This window comes from Gymnogyps californianus, chromosome 1, assembly GCF_018139145.2.
Source record: "Gymnogyps californianus isolate 813 chromosome 1, ASM1813914v2, whole genome shotgun sequence".
Taxonomy (NCBI): Eukaryota; Metazoa; Chordata; class Aves; order Accipitriformes; family Cathartidae; genus Gymnogyps; species Gymnogyps californianus.
The window spans coordinates 33,870,119-33,896,183 of NC_059471.1; the positions used below are offsets into that span (position 1 = coordinate 33,870,119).

General features: G+C 36.6%; 1 protein-coding gene across 2 annotated transcripts in view; it reads left to right on the forward strand.

The window, feature by feature from the left end:
• VWA8 (von Willebrand factor A domain containing 8) overlaps nucleotides 1–26,065 on the forward strand; it is a 200,726-nt gene that overhangs the window by 84,964 nt on the left and 89,697 nt on the right. For both annotated transcript variants that reach the window (XM_050896862.1, XM_050896870.1), the window contains exons 21-24: nucleotides 7,305–7,381; nucleotides 21,811–21,886; nucleotides 22,577–22,712; nucleotides 24,051–24,170. In XM_050896862.1, the coding sequence (XP_050752819.1) occupies nucleotides 7,305–7,381; nucleotides 21,811–21,886; nucleotides 22,577–22,712; nucleotides 24,051–24,170 (409 nt within the window). The remainder of the gene's footprint in view (nucleotides 1–7,304; nucleotides 7,382–21,810; nucleotides 21,887–22,576; nucleotides 22,713–24,050; nucleotides 24,171–26,065) is intronic.

Consider the following 26,065-nt stretch of genomic DNA (forward strand, 5'->3'; position numbering starts at 1 on the left):
GGCATTATTCTGTTGCCATGATTTATAATATGAGCTGTTCAGATAGGTGGTCTAGTAAATTAAAGAGATTTTGTCATAGCAATGAATCTTGAACATTTCTGGGTTTAGGGTACAGTTAGCATACAAGAAGTATTTAATAAAAAGTTGTGTTCATTTTGGCTTTTAGAGTTACTCTGTTTTCATTCACTGTATAAATATGGCATAACTATAAATATTATAAATTTGAATATAGTACATAAATATCTTTAAAATACACTTCTACCATGATCTATCATGAGTTGCCTAAAACAGCACAACTGCAATTTTATGTAACAGGACAGATGCAGCTTGTACCAGGTCCAGGAGTTCTGCCATGCCTTGAAAACTGCAGGTGATCCCTGGCTATGTCTTCATTAATGCTTCACTAGCCCTTAGCCACTCCATAATATATCTTTTAAATAATACATATGTTTTATTTTGATTCAAGTTTCAATACGTACAACCAATATTCTTAGGTGCATTTTAGTCAGCGTGTGCCCCTCTGCTTGACTGTAGCCTGTCAGCTTTGGCACATAGTGCTTGGCCTTCCACTCTTACGTCCTCTCTTGTAGTCTCTGCACCATTTTCAAAGTGTAGAGCCTAGCAATGAAAGGTGGCTGAGTGAACGTTACTGTCCATGTCGTATAAATGTTACCAAAATTATAAGGAACATTCTCTTTGTCAGTCTTCCTGAAGAGTGGACAGAGGAAATGCAGTGTACATTGGGACAGCCTCAGTGTTCATCAGGACCATTCCCTATTTGTCAGCTTTTGCTTGTTCTTCTCTTTCCAGAATTCCCAGTTTCTCTTTTGTCTTGTAGTTTTCTTCATTGGCAACCTTTATGGCTGTTTCCAAGTATTTGGTACTGGCTGGTCTACCCTTGAAAATTAAATACTTGTATTACCAGTATCCATCCTGCTTTTATGGTAAATTACTTAATAAGGAAGAGCTACGTTAAAAAAAACAATCCACCCCCCCCAAAAAGACAACAAATAGTATATTTCTTCTCTTCAACAATTATTATTAAGGCTTAATGGATGCTGGAGTTCCACATCTTGTTCTGGCTTTCCTATTGCTTATGTTCTCTTTTCAACAAGAAACACAAGTTGATAATCAGTAAGAATAGTTTAATCAGTTACTGATTAAATTACTGCTGAATACAGAAAGCGTTTAAATTTTGCCCTCCTTCATTTGATAGTGTGGAAATTTGGATTGTGCTTCTTGTTCAAAATTGTGCCCTCTCTACTTCCCCATGTACAAGGAGAGCACTTTGCAAGGTGATAAAACAAGCCTGTTCCTGAATAGCTTGCAGTCTAGATGATGTATAGATAAGGGAAAATCAGAAAGAAGTATGAAGTAGAATAAGAATGAAGAATGCTATAAAGGTGCTAAATATTGTTGTAAATAATTTGAAAGAAGACCATGACAAAATCTCTGGCAGCACTTAGTAAAAATGTTGATGTGAGCCCACAGTAAGTAGACTATCACAAATACATTAAAAGAACTTAGAAATGTAATGACCTTTTGGCACATTTTGTAATTTATTTCCCTGATGGAAGAATGTAATTTCATCCTTTCTGCTGCCTTTCTTTAACTGAGAGATCAACTTAAATGAACTCTTGGGCTCCCACTAGGAATTTATTTTATTCTTGAAGAATTTAGTTGGACAAATGATTGAGTCTTTCTTAAAGATATTTAAAAGGACGTTTGAATAGATCTTTCCTCCTAAGATAATATTATTCTTCTTATCTCGTTGTGAAATTGAATTAAGTAGATACTGAGAGTGTAATAATATCAGTCACCAGAAAACTTGAAATAGCAAATGCTTGGCATTTTAACTTTTCTGCAAATGAAGGACTTTGTTTTCCTGCTTAAACTTGTGTAAAAATGGGCAGCTTCCTCTGCAAGGCAAGAAGGTACTATCCAAAACTGATTTTTTTTTTATTATTATGAGCATGAAGAAACTGAGCTCCAAATGAGCTAAATTGGGCCAAATACTATGATATTTCTTGCCTGAGGAATTCTGTGTGACAGTTGTGCAAAACTTGGAAAATATTTCTTTTTTACTTGCTGCAGTCATAACAGTCTGTGCACATATGAGAATAGGTGTGCTCTTTAAAAATGTCTCTGCTTACAGGATTTCTTTCTGTCTTTGCAAGTTATACTGAAGAACTAGAATTAAAAAAGAATCAATGAATTGATTTTTCTTTCGGATGTTTCTTCCCACAGATTCTTTCCATTGTAAATTTTTCATACACTCCTCTCCATTGAACCACAATTGTCTTTAAGAACTCGCTGGAAATGTGAAGATTGTATTTAGCCTGACAGGGCTCTGGGTTGAAGGTTGTACTTAAAGTCAGAAAAAGGCATAAACTCTACAAGCTTATCTAGACCTGTATTCAGAGATGTATCCAAAGCATTCCATTCATGATTTCTATCAGGGAATTAAGTTTATTTGTTCTTATGGTGAAATTTTATTATTTTACCATCACCATATTTTTGCATGCCCCAGATGATAAACTCATAATAAAATAATGAGATACTAAACCACAGAGCACTTAACTGTTGTGACTGATAAATATATAGATTGCAGCTGGGGCAAGACTTAAATCACCACTGTTTTTGCACAACTATTTTCCTTTGTTACTAACATCCAAGTGAAGTAGCAATGATAGGATCTATTGCAGTGGTCCTCTGGTAGCAACGTCTAGTGTCTGCTGGTGACACACCTTCTGCAATTATTACACTGCATTATTCACATTTGTTCCAAGCAGGGAGTGATGAGCTTAATAACACCTGGAGTGTTTGAGAGAGTTCTGTATAGGTGCTGCGTGTGGCTCTGGTGATAACAGTACATTTTTAAAAAAAATCAGAAATACATCCTGTGGTGTAAAAATAGCAGCCTCAGTCAAAATGCATGCATTCTTGCAAATGTTTTTGTTGGCAGAAACAGGCAAGCTGTGGGCATGGAAGGTGGTTCAGTGCCAGACCCAGTGTTAGAAACCGTACATTAGCAAAAGTGTTTTCATTTTCTTCATTTTCGTTGTTCAGCCATAAGTTTCTGTGATAATGACACTATCAATATAACTCTTTCTATGAAGTCACAAACTGAGAACTCTGACATGAGGGTTCTGTACACTAAAATTTAATGAGAATTCAAGATTGTCTTTCATTCCCTAATAACACAATTCTAAAATTAATTATAAAATAAAATTTCCTAAGGTGAAAAAGTAATAAACTGCTTTTTTCACCAGTTTCCAAATTTGTTTCATTCTTTTGTAATGAAACAGGTGCTCTGCTATGCAGGACGGCTGTGTGCTGAAATGGAAAAGGTGTGATTGCAGTGTCTCAGTTGAAGGGCAGTACTGAAGAGCACAACATGGCAACCTCTTTAACTGCTTCAGTATGACAACTATTAATTTCAAAAACTTGGGTCCAGTTCTTCTGGACTGTAACTTTATTGGCTTTAGTTGGGCTGTGCAGGGGAGAAATTTGTCTCACTACTGTAATAGCTGCATCCTGAATTGCAAAATGCCTCCTGGGACCAGTAACAACCTTGTTTATATTTGAAACTGCAGTTACTGCTAGAAGATTAAGTAATTTTATCCTTGGTAACAAGTGTTTACAATGTCAGTTAGGAGAATTTTTAAATAAGGGATTATTTTGTCTTCTAATTGCATAATTTCCTTTTTTGTTATTCATTAGTGCAGATATTTACTTCCCATTTTTCTATTTCAGTTGTCCCATATGTCTGACGGAATAAAAATTGTCTAATACTTGCTTTCTGAAATATTTTTATTCAGTTCAGCTGAAACACCAACACAGATGTTCTTTTCTCTCTAATTAGCATATGTTTATATTTCTGTTAAATTAAGTAACTGCAATAGTGCGTATGTAAATAACATACAGCAAGTGTTAATGGCGAACTGGTTTGTCCTCTGAATGTTACTTTAGGCTACAATAATTGCAAATTACATGAGATTACATTCTTAATCCAGTCGAAGTTCAACTCAGTCTTTTAGTATGTTCATATGAAAGGTGGTTCTGATTCTTTTCTGCTTAAATAGTTGACTGCTAGCTATGTGGGAGTCCAGAAGATCCAGCTTGATCCTTGGCACTGGATATAGACTCAGGGGAAAGGAGAATGACTTTGTTGCAATTTTTGTCATTTCTTGTTTCTGAGGTGCTGGTAACTCATTTCAGAGGGTTTTTTTTCCGAAATGGGTTAGCATTTTCCACATTTCTTGTTCACCTGAAGAAGACTACCAGGCATATTCTTTATCCCATGAAGGTCAGGTGAATTTGGGATAAACCTACTTTTCTTGGCCTTACGTTAATGAATAGTACTTAAGGAATGAACTCATCCAAGCTCTTTTTTGCAGTTTTTTAATGGTGCTAAAGAGCCTTCTGAATAGCTTTGGTCTCTTCCTTCCTTTCTATTATATTGTGCCTTCTCAATGGAGTAACTGAGACAAAGAGAAGTGGTAGCTTGTCATGAAGTAGGAATGTGGAGGGATGGAATCAAAAAGCTTTGACTTGAACTTTGCTCCAGCTACTGTTGCCAGCCAAGGATTTTATGTGGTACACCACAGCCTCTATGAAGGCACATAATGTACTGTCTGAAGCAGTTCAATCTAGAAGTTGGGCAATGTTAACGTGTTTATAATAGCTAAAATCTGGTGGAAGTGCCTTTTGGCTTCTGAATACTGTGTGCACCTTTTAAAAAATGTATCACGTTCTGAAATCGAGGTATGCTTAAAATGAAATAAAAGGAGGTGTGCGGGCAGTCTCGTGAGATGCACAAGTGCAAATGAAGAAAGGGCGAAATGTGGTCATGGCACAGCTCCCATTGACTTCACTGTGTTACTCTGGTAACCGTGCTCTTTCCCTTCATCCACAGTGGTCCTCCACCATGCTTGAGTCCTCTTAGCATTCTCTCAGAAGTGAGGTGCACTCTTCATAATACCCTTGGTGATAACAGCATGGATAGAAATATGCAAAACCAGCTATTTGGTCCTCTTTCTATTGGAACGGGAGAGGGAGAAAAAAATCTAGCAGTGTTATTTTGTAGTTGGGAAAATATTCTGTTGAGGCATAATTTTAAGAATCTATCATAAACATAAAAACCACATGCGCTTTTTGTTAATGCACATGAAAGCCAATTTTTTTTAAATGACAGTAACCATTTTGTTTGATATTAAGTATGTTTTACATTGGTTCAATATGTTGATCTATTTCTTCATCTTTGTACTTGCCACAGCTGGCTGGAGTCCCACTCTGCAGCAAAAAGGATACGCGATCTGCTTGGGATTGGTACAGAAACTGTGTGCAGACATCTGCCCAGTCATCTTTAGCTCTCTTAGGAAAAGTAAAGGAAGCTGCTTTCAGCATGGGTGCTTTGTGCTTGACATTAGTATTTCTGTTTATTCATCCATTTATGATTTTAAATATCTGACTGCAAGTAGGAGGAAACATATGGGAATAAAACTGTCTGGGTGCACTACTAGAGGATTGTTACCCTGTTTCTGGTTACTTTTGATGCTTCTGATGCAATTCCTAAAGTTGCATATTTCCCCCCAAATGGGTATGTATGTTCTTTGGGTTCCTGAAAGAATCTGTTAGCACAATTTCATCCTGTTTCAAAGCAGTGGAGAACCGTGTTTCCAGTGACAGTTTTCAGAAATGACTGGTGATAGATATTAAGTGTGTTGCAGCTTCTTACTACACCTATGTGTAAAGCTGTAGATTCTTCTGAAGAATCAGATGGAAGAGGGTTTGTGAGGAGGCATGTGGCAGAGCACTAACTTGAGTTGGCTTTCCTGTGTTGGAGTTGAGTCTGCAGTAGAATCTAGGTAGTTCCATTTTTGTCAGCTCTGCAGTATGTTTTTCCTCTGCTCTCGTGGTGAGAACTCTCCTTCTGTGATCTCAACTACTATGCATATGCGCATGATTCTCCATTCTCATAAATGTAGTCAGATAAGAGACTGTGGTCCCACTTGGAGAAGCTTAATCAGTTTGCAGTTCTGCAGCTGGCAGTTACCATCTTTCAGCTAGAACTTAGTCATAAATGTCATAACTTGCAGCTTTGAATGCTCCTATTCTGTTTCAATGCCAAGTGAAACAGATTAGGAAGTCTCAAGTCGGTTTAATCTAATCTCTTTAATCTTTCTGTGGGTTGTATTTATCTGCTTTACTTTACACTGGTGTGGACTACTAGATGCATTCATGCAGTCAGAGTGAGAATCTCAGCAGAGGGACAGTGACTTGTCAAAGAGCTTTTGGCTGGGTTACAATCGAACTTTTCTTTCTATTAATTCTTTTTCTTTTTCCTTTGCAACCCTTGGCAAACTCACTGTCGTTTTGAGCTCCCAAGTCTGCAGCCGCGTCCTTGCAGGAGCAATAAGAATTTCTGCATCTGAACTGTCATCTTGGTCTGCATCTACATTAGCATTTTAGACCTGATCAGGAATGTACTTTTGAAGGGAATCTCCTTACTGCAGTTGGATACGTGTCAAGGGACATATGACCTGGATTCTCTTAGGATGAGACTAAAGTGGAAGATGTTCTCCAGCGGCACACCTAATCCATGCCCTCTGCTGATTCCTTCTATGGGACCAGGCTAGGCCTGGGCTGAAGTACCAGCTCCTGAACCGCTTGTAGAGCACACACCAGGGTGTTAGCAACACCTGATTCACTTTGTAAATCCACTGTCATTGTTCTGCACATCTTGCTAATGCAGGCATCCTGCAATAGGAGAGTTATAGATCAGTTTGATCTCCAACCCAATTCTGATTCCATCTGGGCCTTTTTTGGTAACTCCAGTGGAATGGGATTAGCAAATATTACCAAGGCAATGCTCTAATTCCACGTGACAGTTACAGGATGTTTCCTATGACCACCGAGAATTACCTTTTCCTATTAAGTGCAAGCCAACTTCCTAGCATTCACAGCCTCACAATACCTTTGTGAAATAAAAGGGCTGGAAAAAAAATGGTGTTAGTTAAAAGGATACATTGGCGTGTGTGACATAACTCTAGGGACACGATCCTATTTCTGGTTATTCCTAGTAAGACAGATAAGTATTTTGCAAAAAAAAAAAAAAAGTAAAATAAAATATGTATTATTAAATTGTGTTCAGAATTCTTTGATGTGGATTGAAATTGTATTTGCCTATGAAGGAATATGAAGAGTATTTTAACAGTTTTGGAAAGTTATCTTTTCTTTGTTTATAACTCTTAAATGTGTATATCTATCTTATGTCTTAATATTATATTTATTTACTGTAGGGTGTTGGGAAAAACAAGATTGTTGACAGATTCCTTCACCTTTTAAACAGACCCAGAGAGTATTTACAGCTGCATAGGTAAGAATGTGTTGTATTTCCATACTTTGTGTGTATAATCTAATTTCCCATGTTTTAAAACTCATGTTTCTGAAGTTTAATTTGTTCTTACTGTTTGAAGAAAGACCCTATTATGGTAGGTGGCACACAGACCACAGGATTGTATCCATTTTATAGGCAGAGGCAATAAGCTGATAGGTTGAGGAGGGGGTACAAGAATCTAATGCAATCACATTGCTTAATATAAGAGGAAGTAGAACTCAGAGTGTACTGATGTTAAACCATGCTCAAGAAGAGAATAATATTTTGCTGTCATTTCTGGAGAGATTTCCCTAAGCATGAGTACTGTGGAAAAAGTTCAAAGGTGCTTGTTTGAATATATCACTCATTAGACGAGAACTATTTTACATAGTAAAGGCTTTTTGGTTTTTGCCTTTGGCACTCCTGCTAAGCACATGTATTTCTTTCTCACCCATAAATATTTGGATTAGAAAATTATATATTTTTTCATATGCAAGCTAAAAAACAGACTTCAAAACAACAAACCAATTGAAAACAATTCAAAAGCTGCAATAATATCAAATTATCTGCCTGCTTTTTATGACATGAACTTTAAATCAATAAATTGAAATAAAGACTGAATATGTCTAGAAGACTGTTTCAATTGAACTGCGTCCTTTTTCAGCTTCATTCCTAATCTTTACCTCTCTGTCTTCAACTTCCTAGCTTCATCACCCTGTCTCTTTCCATAATCACTGTTTTTCAAATAGTGCTAATAAAAACGTACATCTTTGATATTTTGCCCTTTAACAACACAGTCTCTGTAACACTTTCTCACTTTCTCCACCAGCTTTTTGTCTTCAAATGTCTTGTGCTTGTATTCCTGATACTTGGATAGCTCTATTTCATCACTTTTCTATTGCTGTTTTCTTTTATACTACCTGTCCTAGACTTCCATCACTTCTTTGCGAAATACCACTTTTGTGACCTGCTACTTTCAGCTTTGTGTTAACTTTCCTGCCGTCTTCTCTGCCTGGAGCAGCCACCCGTTCCTTCTGGAAAAAAACACTATCATTTTTGCAAATCCCAATTATTTCACAGAATACTACGGTATTTCTGTCTTTCTGTGTGTCTCTGAAAGATTGTTCTCCAGTGAGGTATGGTCAAGCAGAACAGTACTTTAATGTAAATTCAGATAGCTCGGGAGAACGTTGCATAAGCACACTGTTTGGGGTGATGATGGGGCTGTAGAATGTATTAGTTACAGCATGCTAGTTGATGCATCGCTAGGAAAAAAAAATGTGCCTTTTTTGTCTAGTCAAGACAAACTTCTATAGGCTATGTAAAGTACTGTTTATGGTTACAGGGTTTTAGGGATAGATTGCAGTAGAAAATGATGAGCAGTCCTATGGAGTTCTACAAAAATAATTCCTGAATATAGAAAAATCAGAAATTTCTATTTCCTGGGTAGCATTTTGAAATACTTTGTGAAGAACTTAGTCTATATAATACCTTGGTAAACTTCATAGGGCATTTAAACAAGGATTACGATATTGTTAGTGCACACTTCTGGATTGCAAAGCAAAGTAAGAGCAAATTTACAAAAAACCCCAAAACAGTTCACTACTGAGCTTTTACATATTTTGTGGGGAGAAATGCAGTCAGTAGCTTATGGCATAGATGTATTTTATTAGAAAATATGCTAGAATGTGCACGTCATCTTTGATAGCCCTGGGTGTTTCTGCAGATTTCCTAGCTAGCTACCGTCAATACCATTAAGCATGCCAACAGGGAAGTATTTCTATGTATCATACTTTTAATGGTGCTAATATACCTGAATTACAGACCTTGAGAAATTGAACATTCAAAGCATGCCTTTTAGTTGATTACCTTGTAAGGGAAAGGAATAATATTAATGCTTTCTTCATGAAAAATGTGGAGGTGATTCAGTGTCAGATGAAGGTGGACATTCTCTGCCCTTTCAGAAATGTGTCTGACAGATGTTACCTCATTAGTCCTTGGAATTTGGGTTGCAGCCTCTGTAGTTCCACTTCAGCTAGTCTCTCTGGAAATGAATGTGCACTTGTCAGCCGCATATTGTGAGGCTCTGAGTTTCTAGTGAGGTAGTGGATCTGTCAGAAAATGGCTGATGATGACATCCAGAGTTCTTGAATTTGCCCATATCGACTGTCACTTCATATAATTAGCTATAAAACAGGTAATGTGCATGTATGTATAATAATGCCAATACGGAATGGGTGTTGCAACTGAATAGTATCTGTTCTGGAGCAGAGAGATATATCCTTAGCTATAAAATATCCTTGTTGGTGGCTATAATTAAGATGTAGCCAGAGAAAGAACTGCTGGAGTGGAAAAAAACTTAAGAAGAGCTTTAAAATTAATATAATTAAGATTTTTACTAAAATGTAGTGTTATGTAATAAATAAAAGTAGTGAATAAATAGTAGACAAAAGTAATTAGTCTGAATTTCAGAAGTATTCTGATTTATGAATCTAATTGCCATTTTTCAAAAACTGTTTTTTTTAAATGGTATTTAAGTGCCAAAATCATGAAGATATTCCAGAAATGTTTACTTTCAATAGCTTGTGAGGTAAGTAAGGGGGAAATACACTGTGATGTAGTGTAGTACAGTTTGTTATGCAATGTAATTGATGTAGGTGTCTTTTATAGAAGAATACCTCACCCCTTTTGCCAACAAACAGGAATAGAAAAGAACTAAAAATACCATTAAATCTGGTTTGGTTTTGGTTGTTGATTGTTTGATTAGGGTGGGGTTTTTTGTTTGTTGTTTTTTTGTTCGTTTGGTTTTTGGGGTTTTTTGTTTGTTTGGGGATTTTTTTTTTTTTTTTTTTTTTTTTTAAACTGTCTTGATGAAACATTATACGGAATTCTGCTGATCTAACACTACATATGTTCAGTGACATTCAAGCAGGGAATATTTGCCTTAGAGACAATGATTACTCTAATTACCAGGAGTAATTTTAAAATCTCACATTTTATGTCTTATACTTCAAGATGATGAGAGGAGATAGAAGACAGAAAAAAGAGAGAGTGCTTTTCCTTAAACATCCTTTCTGACATCTGTATTTACTTGCTCTACCACTGATTCACATGGGAAGGGTCAGCCTGACCGTAAGGTTTTGATTGCTTATGGAGGTTATAAATCCTTTTCCTTAACCTTTCTTACAGCACCTCATTGAGAAGTTTTATTTTCTTGAAATTGTTAAGTCTCATAAGTCATTTTGGGACCATAAAACTGAAAATCTTAACTGGAAGGAAGCTGTGATTAGATTTAATAAGGAAAGAATTTAAGAAAAATGTTTGCTTATAAATTATTCAAAAAGTTGGCTGCTTCCTCTTGCATACTTCCTAATATAGGAGTTGATCAGGAGTTGACCAACTCTCTCATCGTGTTAATTGTGGGGTTATAGGACTCTTTCTGAAACGGGTAATTTTGGCGTAGGCTCTGCACGGCCTCTCTCTAGGACTGCGCTTATGAAGCATCTTGCTGCTTTTCCGTGTTAAGGAAGAACTTTCATCTGCCAGTCACTCCTTTCCTACAAGAGTAAATTTCAGCAGAGAGATCCTAAATTTTGTTTACCCCTCTGGGATGGTTGTCTCCATTTTGTGCACCCAGGACACTGGCTACACGTTACAGAACAAACAACAGCGTTACCTTGCATAATATTAAACTTTAAGTTTTTACTGCTTTCACCTTGAGCATGCATTCATCATGCTACTAGAAAGGTGAAAATCTATGAGGCGCGTGCAGTCACAGGCCAATGGGAGATCTGTATAGAAATTAAACACATACCAGCTGACTTTCTAAGAAACTTTGATGTCCTCCAAATAAATGTAACACAGAGTCAGGTATTTGTATTGCTCCTAAATGCGTGAACCCTGGAAAGCCTCATCATTTTATGGACCTTGCTGTTACTACTTTTGCCATCTCTCATGTGAGTGATGTGGAAAGAAATTACCAGTGGTTCTACACAAAAATCTGAAGTTAAATTTGGTAGACTAAATTGTGGATCCGTAAAACAAATTTCATTGACTCAGGAAAATGATTTTCATGGAAACTGATAATATCTTGCTTTAAATTATGAAGTCTCTTGGACCAAGAAGATTCCATAGAAGGAACGAAAAAAAATTAAAGCTTTAGAGAAGACTCAGGCAAGAACATGTGCCCTGTTAAGACTATAAAATCCTTCTTAGCACTGATGAGAGTGATAGATAAATATAAAAATGTAAGCTCTCATCTCTCCTGCATAAAAACATCAGAAGAAAGTATCGTGGACTTTAGACTGTTGGATCCTTTGATGTGATCAAAGAAAAAAAAAGATTAATTTTACTTCTCTTATCATCAAATTAGTAACTAATTGCACACAAAGAATGGTTTTGCTGGAGTAAAATGTCCTTTACCTGTGTCCTGGTTTTGGCTGGGACAGAGTTAACTCTCTTCTTAGTAGCTGGTACAGTGTTGTGTTTTGGATTTAGTGTGAGAATAATGTTGATAACACACGATGTTTTAGTTGTTGCTAAGTAGCGCTTATCTTAAGCCAAGGACTTTTCAGTTTCCCATGCTCTGCCAGCAAGCAGGTGTGCAAGAAGCTGGGAGGGAGCATAGCCAGGGCAGCTGACCCGAACTAGCCAAAGGGGTATTCCATGCCATAGAACGTCATGCCCAGTATATAAACAGGGGGGAGTTGGCCGGGAGGGGCAGATCGCTGCTCGAGCATCAGTCAGCGGGTGGTGAGCAATTGTGTTGTGCATCACTGGGTTCCCCCCCCCCTTTTTTTTTGTTATATTCCTTTTCATTACTATTATTATTATAATTATTATATTTCATTATTATTATTGTTAGTATTATATTTTACTTTAGTTATTAGACTGTTCTTATCTCAACCCACAAGTTCTGCCTTCTTTCCCGATTCTCCTCCCCATCCCACCAGGAGCGGGGTGGGGAGGGACAGGGAGTGAGGGAGCAGCTGTGTGGTGCTTGGCTGCTGACTGGGGTTAAACCACGACAACCTGTCATTTAAACATTTAGGTTTGCATCTATTTGGAATTAAGTCATACTGTCAAGCTGCTTTTTAAATTTTAATGACAATGATTTCTCCTCCTTGAAGTTACTATTTTTGTGTAAACTATATTACAGAACTACAGTACTTATCCTTTTGTTTCCAATGAAAGCTTGATTTATGGTGCTCTCTTTTTTTTTTTTTTGGGGGGGGGGGGGGAGGGGGGGAGGATTGTGAAGAGACTTCTAATAGAAAGTTTCCTAAAAGCTTAGGTTCTGACTAGGAAGATGTAAAATTCAGTGACTCACTTTTTATAGTAGTTTCTGCTAGTATAAATGAGGCGCTAGGTTTTGCATGCTAAAGGCATTTGGATTAATATATACATCAAGTTTTTGGAGTCATATGGTGTTATCTGATCTCAGCTTTCATTGAAATACACTTCTAGTCTTTAATACATGAGCTTAAAAAAAGGAAAAAAAAGATTTACATGTAATTTATTCTCATCTGAAATCTTAATTTTGGCAACTAAAGAGAACTGGAAAAATACTGTGGAGAACACAGTGTCAACTCAAGACCTGTGAAAACTGCCACCTCTGTTCTGCTGGGGTTGGGCTGGCTTTAAGTCATGTAGCCAAAAAGAGCAACTGGCAACAGGAACCCTCTGAAATTGTCATCTGCCATCATGAGTTGTGCTCCTGACTGCTCTGATAGCAAACAAAAGCCTCTCTGTGTTGGTTGTCCCTTTAAGAAAAATTAATTGTGGAAAGAAAGTCTGTGTTCTGAGCAGCACATTTGCTCGGTTCAGGAAGGCACAATTTTCATTCTTCTGTGTCAGTACCTTTTCTTTAAAGTTTTGTGTACATTACACTGCTTGATTTTTTGAGATATTCAAAAGCTGTCTGGACAGTGTCCTGGATGCCTTGGCTTTAGGTGGCCCTGCGTGAGCAGGGGGGTTGGACCAGATGACCTCCAGAGGCTCCTTCCAATCTCAAGCACTCTGTGATTCTGTGATTTACCAACAGTTTCTGCAAGGTAGCAGCTGGATGACCCCAGCTAGCTCTTATTCTAGGTATGTTGTAGTAACATGTCTTGCTAAATCAAAATTGTTCAGTAGGGGGAAAAAAAAAAAAGAAAAAAGTTAAAAATTAGTTTATCTTCATAAAATTAGATAATCCAACAGTGGTTCTTACATGTGGGGAGTCCATTTGCACTGTCCTTAGCTGATGCCCAAATGTGTCAGTATGGAACAGTAGTTAAAGTTGAGGGAATTAAGAAACAGCTTCAAACTCATCATTGTTTTCAGAACAAGAAAAATAAGAACATTTTGTGTAATGAGATTAAGTTTGATAACTTCTCCAACATTTATTTATTGTTATGAGTGTAAATAATGAGCAGTTGTTAAGCACGGATTTCTCTAAGATGTTTTCTGGCTTCATACTGTCTCAGCCATAGATCAGCTGTAGGAAATGCAAAAATTGCAGCCCACCATCTCCTCTGCAGAGTGTCTATCACAGGTGTTCCTCTACACAGTTCAAAATGTTCAGGAATGAAAAGTACTGATCCTTTCCATTGCGATGGGAACTGGGTTACTCTCAGCTAGTGGGAGACCCGGATCCCCCCTGAGCCGCTACAGATGCGGCCACTGAAGTCATGATAAGTAAAACTAGTCAACCTCAACTCTGACGTCTTCAGTATGTAGATCTGCAGTTATTTAGTTGTGTAAGAACATCACAGTCACTTACAGAAATAGAAGCTTTTGATGAGTAGACTGCAGTGTAATCTACATCAATAATTTATTGATGGCTTATGCATGGATTTTCTGCTGCTCGGAGCCTCAGTGAATCTGCAGAAGATATGGAACGATTAGTTCTGTTCAAGTGTTCTCTTTCTGTGTACCAAGAAAATAATCTTCTAGGAAGTTAGTTTATTGTCAAAAAGAGAATACGAATCTTCATAAAGTCATATGACAAAAAGAGGGAGTGTTTTTTGGTGTACGAGAGTTGTTCTCTGTAAGGTCGAAAAAGTTAAAATTGCTTATAAATATGGTTTGATGCCTTTCCATTAAAATAGAGAATGTAGGAAGTTTTCTTCTTTAGCTTTTAAATAAAAGAATTTGTGCCCTTAAATTAGCCATATTAAGTCTTATTAGCCATATTAAGCCTTAGTTCTCCATGTGGTATCTTTTCTTACAAGTTGAGAGAACTTGTTTTCCACTTTCCTAGACATTAACATATATGCTAAAGCAATTTGGCTTTGTTGTAAATTTGATGTTTCACCACTGTTAGCAGAATACTAACTGCTATAGAAATTATATTTGTTATCTGATAATCTTACTATTATTTTAGAAGATATTACACTACCTTATTCTGTTTTTCCTAATGTTACATTTCCTTTCAAACAATTTACCTATGGTATTGCATCTTCCTGTCAAAGTTACTGTGTTTGTTCTAGTGACTGATGATTGGAAAGTGTGATACAGGGTTTGTTTTAAAAATCTACTACATTTTGTGTTGTGCCTTTTCTAGTTCCCTAATAAATTACAGTAATCTGATGATCTTTTCTTCCAAAAATTAACTGAGTTTACATATGTTATCCTTTTCAAAATAAACGTAATTTTGCTGTGATCTTTAACAATCAAATTAATGGAGAGGTTTGGGGTAGGAAAATGAGCTTATGGTGTCCCTACAAGCGATACTTACTACAAACTATCCATTAATCTTTAGATGTTAATTTTCTTTCTCTCTTTTTCAGCACACGTAATCAGTATAAAATCTAATTACCTGTTTCCCCTATTGAGATCATTTAAAACTACCCTTTCAGCTTTATTGACTTCAGACTTTTTAAAATTCTAATTTAAAAAGTTGTTTCAGAAGGAATAACTTTCTTTGCCTAAGACACAGATGAACACCTGATATTGTAGAATTATAGTGTATTTGTTCTCAGAATTGCATTTGGTTATCTTTTCTTGAAAGAATATAGGACCATGTAAAACCGTTTAAATGCTGACATAGCTCTGCAGGTCTGTTTTTAAAAATGAACAACGCAGAAAAGCTATCTCTGTAGCAGACTGTTGTTGAAGCAAAGTGCTCTTAAGCTGCACTGGTTTATTAGAGGAATCCATTGAACACAGTGAAGATGTGTGTGTGTGTGTTGTGTATTTGTATGTTGGCAGCCACAAAAAAAAAAGACTAGGTAATTTTTCCTGATGATTTTGAGTAATGAATGTATATGTCTAGCATATTTTCTTTTAATGTTGTACAATAACCTTACAGTGTGTTCTTTATTCTTTACACAGCTCAGGTTTGGAAATAAATAATAAGATGACATATTTTTGTTATGAAGATTTATGTTGTGAAGCACTGAATGTATTGGCTAGCATATAATAGGTGTCTTTATGGTTTTTACTCTTGTTGTTGTTTTTTCCCCTTTTCTTAAATACATTTTCAATCAATACAGAGCTGCAATGCAAAGCTTCCAAGAGTTCATGCAAGCTGGCTGTCTCTGTTGCCAATGTTAGCTTTTCATAAGCTGGCTGACTAGCTCTGCTATTGTCAGATTCCAGGTGTTAGAGAGCTACTTCATTTGTCTTTTTGTAGGAATTGAATTCAGCTTGAGTTTCCTGCTGTGTGGCTGTTATGGAGAAATAGCTTAGCTTAGAAGACCCAGTTGTTCCATTTTCCTCTAAAGCTGAAGTAACAGTTCCTCGCTGTTTACTCAGTGATATGTATTCTTATACACAATAAGGGGAGCTGTAGGGTGTCATGTTTCTTCATTTATGGATTTTACAGTTAGAGTGAGTGAATTTCTTATGTTGTTATAAAAAATTATGTGAAAACATTGCATCTTGTTTTGAAAGGTGGATCACATATAAGTAATTCTGGAATTTTATTTAAGCATATAACCTGAATTAAACATATAATTCCCTTTGGCCTTTGTTCTGCCACCCGCAGTCATACCAAGTAATGAGTACCTTTATACTCCAAATAATTTCTTGGATTTTAAACAAATATATGTCCTGCTAAGTAGCTATAATGGCCTAGCAGAATAAAAATGGGGATTTAATTATCAGTGCATACAGATAAGTCAAAAAGGCTTTACAGTGTCATTTTAACAGAGAAATGAGACAGCTGGTTGGCTTTTCAGATATTTCAGAATTTCCTAAACATAGTGGTCAGATCGTGCAATGCAATGGCTGTATGATAGGTTGGCTAAAGAAATTAATTTGTAAATGTCAAAGTAATGCAGATTCTTTCTTTGTGTTAAGATCATCTGCTCTTCATCAGGATAATCCATGAGTGGATTAGCTAACCAATTAACAGCTTCAAATGGCCCTTGGCCTAATTATTTTCAAATACTCTTAAAATTAGGTCACAGCAGATGGGTTTATTCATGCCTGATGGAAATGTAATTGAGAAGATATATATATATATATCTATGCACATAGGTATTTAGATAGATAGATATCTCACAGAAATTAAGAACAACAATTATTAGAGCATATATTGTGTCTCTGATTTTTTCCTTTCAACTACCATAAAGTTTCATTTTGAGAATAAGAGGAAGGCCAAACCTGAATCTGGTTTATCTAAGCTTGTTACCACGAGCACCAACCCTTAAAACACAAGGTTGCCTTCCATAGATACTCTTCTTACCCTTTCAGCCTCAGTGTAAGTACATACAAAAGCCAGGACAGTATTCTTCAGCACTTGTCAAGGTGGAGTAATTCCAGTGAATATGGATGTTTGTAATGTTAACTGAGGTCCTGACACTGTGTCCTGTATTTGGGCATAAGCCTCCTTGGCAACTCAAGTCTTAAAATAAAGCATTGGAATACCTTTTCCTTTTCTTAAGTTAGATAATAATGAGTAAATTATACAATGGATCAAATTCTGTTTTGGTGTTCACATTTCAACGTTCTGGGGAGGACAAGTGTCAAAACATATTTGCAGATGTGTCATAGAGACAGCATTAACATTTTTAATGAAGAATTTCATGCATTGATTTCATTTCTCTAAAGAAGCATCTTTCAGCCAGGTAGTCCTCCAGATGAACTAACACAAATTTCAGGAGAAGAGGAACATCATTCTCCTTTGTACCCTAATTTTTCCTCCTGGCTAGTTTCAGCTCCTGTGTCTCACCACAGGATATCCAGAATGCTTAGAGGTTTACTTTCTTTCCATCTTTGCCTCCCATCCTGCCCTGTTTCAAGGTCTATCAATAGAGGTATTCAGCTCTTCCAAATAACTCCAAATTTTCATTTGAAAAGAGCTTGGGAGAAAGCTTCTGTCTCCCATGAATGGAATAAGAAATGCTGAACTCAGTGATTGTATTTGTGTAGAGGAGAATTCTATTCTAAACAATAAAATAGCTATCAGGTGCAGTTCCTCTCCTCTCTTTTTGCAGTAATTTTTTAAATTCAATTATTTAATAGAATTTGGGTAAATCTTGAAAATCGACAGGGACGGAATGGACTGAACAGTCTCTGTGGTTGATGGAAATTTCTCCTGCCACATCTCGTAGTTCTTCCCCAGAAAGAAGGCATTGCTGTCAAAGAAATAGTAACTGTCACAGACTAGTATGTTCGAGTAACTCTATGGACCTCAGAAAAAGCTGCCTTTAGGGTAAATAATGCACCAGTAGCAAAAAATTAATAAAAGGCAGTGAAGTGAGCTAATGAAAAAACATCAAAAGAATTCTCAGAAGTCCTACTATGAGTTGAGTGGTACTGTCAGAAGAGTTGCTGAGTTTCAGTAGCAGATCTTTTTTTTCTTTCTTTTTTTTTTCTTTTTTTTTTTTTTTTTGTTTTGTTTTATGGAGAGCTTGTGAGGACGGCTTGCTTGATAAAAATAAAAATATGTTCTTAGGAAAGACATTAGTGAGCTTTTCATATTTTTCTTTTACAATCAGGAGAAGACAAATCAGTTCAGTTGAGTAGGATGACAGTATGTCAGACAGCTTTTCTCACAAGCTTCTACATTCCCACAGTCTTGCTTCTTTGTGTCAGAACTATTTTCATCTTGGGTGCCAAGTGTGATGAAATTAGGAGGTTTTGATATTCATGTCTTTGTGAGAGCCTAGTTAATATTAAGATGCTAATATTAATAAGTGAACGTGAATTACAGTTTTTAGTTCCTTTCCTATGGGAGTGAAATTCTACAGTCTAACGTTTTGAGCGCCAGACATATTGTACATTTATGAAAATCTGCATACCATATTGTTCAGAAATATTTCAGACTTGAGCATATTTTTATTATTCTATATTTCAGTGTCTTTACATTTACGTAGTTCATTACAAAGTGGAAATTTAAGAAGAAAAAACCCTAAGGAGGCAAATTATTTTTAGCCATTCTTTACTATGTTTAGGTCATGTTAGGTTTCTGAAGAACAGAAATTAATGACATCTAATTGCAGCTTATGAGTCTGAAAGGAAAACAACATTTATCTGTACTAAACCTGGCAAAATCATTCTTATATACATGGCTGAATGTAATAGCCTAAGCAAATACAGGAGTTTTGCATTCACTTATGTTAACAAGCCAAGGGAATTAATATTTGGCTGTATATTTAGCTTCTATAATACATTGCAAATCCCCTGAAATATTTCCTTAAAATATTAGAGCTGAATAGCCACAAAGTAGAAGAAAGGAGTGAACCACAGATAAAATAAGAAAAAAAGTTAGAAGCTAGATGTAGGATGTCAGTGGTTCTTTAATTTTGATACTTTGTACAATTTTTTCTGATTTATGCAACTTTTATAATAGCACTTAAGTAAACTGTAAGCTCTTCTAGTGTTTATTTCCCCCAAAGATATGGTCAATTTTGTCTTCCCTGAAGAATGAGATCATTGTAAGGATTTGTGTGGGCTGCTGGTGATAGTAAGCGCAAGTTAGTATTCCATATCAGGGCATTGTAAGTAATCTCTGCAGAGCCAGAGGGTTAACTAGCTCACCAAAAGTAAAATATACTATTTCATGTTACAGTAAAACGCCATTTGACATTTGTGTCTTTTCTTCCATTGCCACCTGTGCCTATCCACACCACCACTAGAGATCTTCCTTTCCTGCCATGCTCTGTTCACTTTATTTTTTTCATGCATTGGCTGCTAAGGGCAAATTTTTGATCTGTAAAGCATCCTGGAATGCTTCATTTTCCTTTACCTTATTCTTGGCCTATGCTTTCCTTAGATCCTCCCATTTTCTCACCTTTCGATTACTTTAAACAGATCACAGTTCAGGTTTGACAAATCCTTCCTCTTTTCTCTGTGGGTTAATTCCTTAGAACATTTTTCCATGAATTATTTCTGACTAATTAGTAACCTGTGACTGTGCCTTCATATACTCTAGGGTTTGGTTTACACATTTTAAAATTCTTCTACATCTGCAACTGTATAGGCTTGAACCAGAAATGATAACTGGTAATGGAGGTAGGCTGATACATACAGTCTGAGAATTTAGTCCCTAAATAATCTGTGTTCAAGAAACAAAAGTCGTTGGTTTATTGTTATTTTGGGATCCATTATTCATTTCTCTGCCCAGCATAATGGGTAGACAAGCAGGATGACAATAGAAGCTTTGTTTTTACATTCATGGTAGGATTTCTAAGATAATAGATTAATGCTACTGCTTATTTCAGTGGTTTAAAAAATTTTGTGTTGCAAGTGAATACAATATGAATATAACTATTTTGGGAGTGTTGCTGGTTGTGACAGGCAGCATTTGTCAGGGTTAAATGAAGTGAAGGTGCTCCCAGCTTTGTAACCTTTCCCCTCCTGGATTAAAGTTCAGATGAAGTAGCTAAACATTAAACATCTCTCTTCCCGCCCTGTGCTTTATTCGTGTGCATGGGCAATGCTGGGATAAATCAATCATGAGTTTAAAGCTAAACAAGAAATTATTAGTTATTAGGGACAGAAATCCTACTGACAGCAGTTTCAAAAAAAGGAAATGTGCATGTTATGCTGTCAGTTTAAAACTGTAATCGAAAGCTGGCCATTTAGTAGTTTGCTGTAAACAGTACTGTGTTTGATTTCCTGTACCCATGGAGCTTATCAGAATATTGTTGTTTTTTTACAAGGTGTTACAAAATTAAAGATAGAACTAAGGCAGATATTTGGAACAGTGAGTCAGCTTAGCTTAAGCAAACAGTTTTGTTATACGGCATGGCTGTGAAAAGTAAGAGATTTTTGTTGCATCAAATCTCACATGCAGTGCAAAGGTTACCAACCTTACCTGTCAACCAGCGTGTGGATCTCAAGCAGTGGAAGTGAGGCTCTCGTGATGGGTTTTGTCAAGTCGATAATCCATCATCGTGTTGACGCAGACTAATCCAAATTTTGAAATACAGGAGGAAAGGGATGGCATAGCATACTTGCCCTAAGATTGAATTGCATATCCTGTTGCCCATGAAACCGTGGGAGTCATGGGGACCTTCTGTCGTCACCCACCTCTGGATTATTCCTTAGCTCAGTGATCCCTCTGAACCCCAAGGTAAATGGAGGTGGTTTTACGGATCTTGACAAAGGTTTTGACAAGTATTTCGTACAATCAGGAGGGGTTTTCCCTAGCTTATGGACATAATTTATGTAGGTAAGTGCAGTGTGGTGATGTCTGTTGCTGGACTTTTCTGAATTGCAACTGGTTTTTATTTATCTGTACATTTAGTGGTGGTTGAAATAGATGAAAATAATGAAGATTAAGGAATATTCTCATTACAGATCTTTATTAACGCTATTTTAAATTTGAAGGAAAAAAATCATTAGAGCAATTCAAACACAAATAGAATTTAAAAAAAAAATACTATGCTGTTAAAGCCTCTGTCCCATCTAAGAGCTTACACTGTCCATGGTATAAAATGTAGCAAGTGCTAGTAAAAATTATTCCATCTGGTGTGGTTTAAATAGAACTAAAAGTAATTGATTTTTAGAATTCCACATGAGTATTTTTAGTCTTTTTTTTTTTTCTTGGTGATATGTGGAGAACAACAACTAAAACATTAATGATTTGACTACGGTACTGCAAATTCCTGTTTGGTGGTTCTGGGGAGGTTCGCCTGTTTGTCATGTAAATGACAGTTTAAGCGTGCTTAACTAGAAACAGTAGTAACAGTAGTAATGTGCCTACATACAAAAGATACGGGTTCACTTTTCAGTGTTTTCATTTCCAGGTTTTATGAGAAATTGAGAACTACTGTGAAAGCCCTGGCAGAGACAGGGATACTCACCTTTGACCACTAAACTGGCACAGCGTTGTTCTCAGTTCAAGTTCTTCAAGAATCCTAAAAAAAAAAGAGATATTTTTTTCCTCTTAGAAAAGGAGAGCCTTCAGTTTTTCATTTATTCATTTTGCATTTTATTGTAACTAAAATTCCTATGTATTTTTAATTAATGCTGTCCATTTTTCCACATTTCAGGGATACCACTGTACAAAGCCTTACCCTACAACCTTCTGTTAAAGATGGTCTTATCATATATGAAGATTCACCACTGGTCAGTAGTAACATTTGGATTGTATATTTGGCAATGTTTTTCATTTAAAACAAGTAGTTAAATGTGTTGGCTTTTCAAATAAGAAAATTCTTTGTGGTTTGGTTACTTTCATGGTGTAGTCAGTGAATGTGGTAACATTTCATTAACTTTTACTTTGGACACATTTGCCACGTTTGCTGTGCCAAATGCGAATAAGATGATAGTCTTGGGAGTCAGCACACACAAAATGAGTATGGAAAATAATTTAGTATTAAGCTGACACATTCTAACTGGTAGAGTGGTATTTTCCTCCTTCTCTTTTGTAGCATCTCACACCTACCTGCTAAGTTGGACTCCAAACAGCTGTTGCAGCCGTTCTTTAGTTCTTTCAGCTACATGTTGACAGTCTAGATGCAAACTGCTTTTGCACTTCTCTGTCAGCACTCCAATTCATTCTCAGTCAGGCTCCTCACTTCCCTCCCTAGCGCAGCCCTTTCCATCCCTATCCTGAAGAAACAGAAACACCCAGCTTTCTTGTCTCACCTGCCTCCTCTGCTCTCTGCTACAGTTTGGTCATAGCTTATCCATGTTCTGAGTCCCTTTCTTGTCTCAGTGCCACTGAGATGGTCACTGCTACTGACCGAGAAATCAGCAATGCAGTTTCTTGCAGGTTTTTTTGTGGGGTTGTGATGTTTTGATTCTCTCTTCTAGGTAAAAGCAGTGAAGTTCGGACATATTTTGGTGATTGATGAGGCAGACAAAGCACCAACAAATGTTACCTGTGTCTTAAAAACTTTAGTAGAAAGTGGGGAAATGGTTTTGTCAGATGGAAGGCGAATTGTTGCCAGTAAGTACATGGAAAGTGTTTTGATCATTTGCAGTAAACTGTAACATGTTGCTGGTTTTCAGCAATTACATTACTAAATAGAGACCCAAAAGAGTCCAAATGGAAAAAGTACTTGATGCTAAAAGGTTAACAATTAAAGAATTTAAAGTCATTTTCTTTACTACTTTTGCAATAGCCACAAAGGTTTTCTTAAATTAGCATTCTCGTGAATTTTGCTGAAAAATTTAAAAAAACCCAAAGAAACAAAACAAAAAACCAACAAACTGTTAAGTTGACCTCTCTGCTTCTCATTCACCTTAAGAAATAAAGATCTAGTTGACCAAATTATGATCTTGGTTATGCCCATCTGGACAGTTGGGGTATAATTTGATCAGATCTAGAATTGAAGATATGAGTATATCTAAGGTTGAATTATTAAGGGTTTCATCTAATCAAATATTGCATATGTTTATATTATTTAAATATATCCTGCAGGATGAGAGTATTTTGTAGTTTAATGGAATTTAATTCATGTGAATTGCAGGAACTAAATATTTTTCATTATTTTTCAAAGAAAGACCATGTTTGAAATGCTTTCTTGATGTTAGACACTGTACTTTATGTAATGAGTTTCTTTTTAACAATATTAGGAACAATGTTTAAGTATGAGTGGAGCAGTCATTCAGCAGTCGCATGGCGCAACACTTGAGTTTTGCTTGTCATTATAAACTGTAGGTGGGCATTTTTTAAAAATAACTTGCTATCCAGTCTCAGTTTTTTAGAGGAGGTAAAAGGATTCCCAAACACCATGTGCCACTGGAAACATGCTGCAATGGAACAAGTGGGGCCAGTCTGACTCATTTTGGAGAAACAGTCTTCACACGTGTGAAATCATGTGTCTCTGGCTTCTCACAGATTTTTATAATAACCAGGAGGAATTTCAGTCCTGTGTTCTCAGATCAGATAATGTCAGACCTATGTAAAAACACATTTTATTCACCATTGGCTTCAGCATTTTGGTGAAATTAAATATAAACAGGACAGGTAGTCCCCACCCCAGGAACAGTGGATGCATTTTTATGTTTTTTAAATGAAACACTTCAGTCAAATTTTCATGAAACAAATTATGAAACTTTAAAATGAAACCTAGAACACTCATAGTTGAATGACGTGCTAAGAAGCTATTGAGCCTTTTTTGTAACTGTTCTTCTAATTCTAAGAAGAACATAATTAGATTAGAAGAATTCTAATTCTAATTCTTCTTCTTAGAAGAATTCTTCTAATCTAATTATGTTCATTTAATTCATTCATAATCACAAAGCTTAAATATGCAATTAATAAATTTTATTTCTTTTCCAGATCATGCTCATGTAGAGAGGAGAGAAAATGTAATAGTTATTCATCCTGATTTTAGAATGATAGTTCTAGCAAATAGACCTGGATTTCCTTTCTTGGGTAATGACTTTTTTGGCACATTAGGTAAGTGATTCATATTAAATGGTGATCTTTAATAGAACTGATTAATAGAATAACTGTCTTTATTCATTAGATTTTGTGAGGAGAAGGGGTCCTTATGCATATTGATACTTTGTTTCACATAAGACACTCCAAGTGAGATTCAGCTTGAAGGCTAACATGTAAATTTACATATCTTAATAAAAGTGCCTAAGCTTGCCCTGAAGTGAACAGCTACATGTGGTCATCTGTGTTACAACTATTTTGTTTTATGGGATGTGGACAAAGACAGAAGACAGACAAGGTTACAAGAAATCTTTGTTAATGAGTGTGTAATGTATACAAATATAGCAAAAACATGAGCTGTAAGCAGCTTCATAAGTGACATCAATGGTTAACACAACTGCTCAACATTTTTTTTCCCCATATTCAACAAGCCACAGGCCAGGTGCTGTCCTGTTCACTACAAGAGATTGGAGCTTGATGGATGGCTCTTTTCTCTCTTCTCAGCAGTGGACGCTGCTGTCTTTTTTGGTGTTAGCACTATGCTACCTGCTTCTTAATCCTCATTAGCTTCTCTGTGCTGTCATGGTTTAACCCCAGTCAGCAACTAAGTACCACGCAGCTGCTTCCCCTTCCACTCTCCCAGTGTGATGGGGAGGAGGGATAAAAAAAAAAAGTAAAACTCATGGGTTGAGATAAGAACAGTTTAATAACTAAAGTAAAATAAAATATACTACTAAGAATAATAATAATATAATAGTAATGAAAAGGAATATAACAAAAAAAAAGAGAAATAAAACCCAAGAAAAGACAAGTGATGCACAATGCAATTGCTTACCACCTGCTGACCGATGCCCAAGCAGCAATCTGCCCCTCCCAGCCAACTCCCCCCTGTTTATATACTGGGCATGATGTTCTATGGTATGGAATACCCCTTTGGCTAGTTCGGGTCAGCTGCCCCGGCTCTGCTCCCTCCCAGCTTCTTGCACACCTGCTTGCTGGCAGAGCACAGGAAACTGAAAAGTCCTTGGCTGAAGATAAGCGCTACTTAGCAACAACTAAAACATCAGAGTGTTATCAACATCATTCTCACACTAAATCCAAAACCCAGCACTGTACCAGCTCCTAAGAAGAGAGTTAACTCTGTCCCAGCCAAAACCAGGACACATGCACATGGCCGTGTGTGATAGGCCTTATTAAAATATATATGTTTGACAAGATACTGGATTCATCCTAGTTTCAGGTAAGGCTGTCCAAATTTCACATCAAAGTTTTTCATATCAACGGCAGCCTCATTTCAGAAAGCTCCTGGTAGGTCCTAAAAATCCTGTGTATCAGCAAAGATTCCCCACAGCTTCATCTCACGGCAAAAGCAAGAATTTGCGTTGCATAAGGGCAAGTGATGAAGAATTCATTGGCCTGTATAGTCCAGTGTTAGTCTAAGTGGGCCTCTGACAAGGCTTTGGCAGTGTTACACCAGAGCTATGAACTGAATAGCCCTCCAGACTCCACTGACTATGTTATCTATGTTAGTTTAGCCATTTATGTACAGGCACCTTAATTTGTGTGGTTTTATCTGTTAGCTTTGGCCGTAATGCTTATTCTGCAAGAAATCATAGAATCATGGAATGGTTTGGGTTGGAAGGGACCTTAAAGATCATAAAGTTAAAATCCCCCTGCCATGGGCAGCGACACCTTCCACTAGAATGATAACGTACTCATAAAAGCAGATGCAAACCCAGTTCCGTATTGCATGATAGCTTTTTGTTTTTCAGATGTAGTTCCCAGTGAATGGACATTCTGTGTCAGAGACTCATTGGCTCTGAATTTCACCCAGCTATGTTGCCCCATGATGCTTTAGTATAGCCTATTTCTTTTTCATGACCTAATTTCCCTCCTTACATGGACCCTTTAAA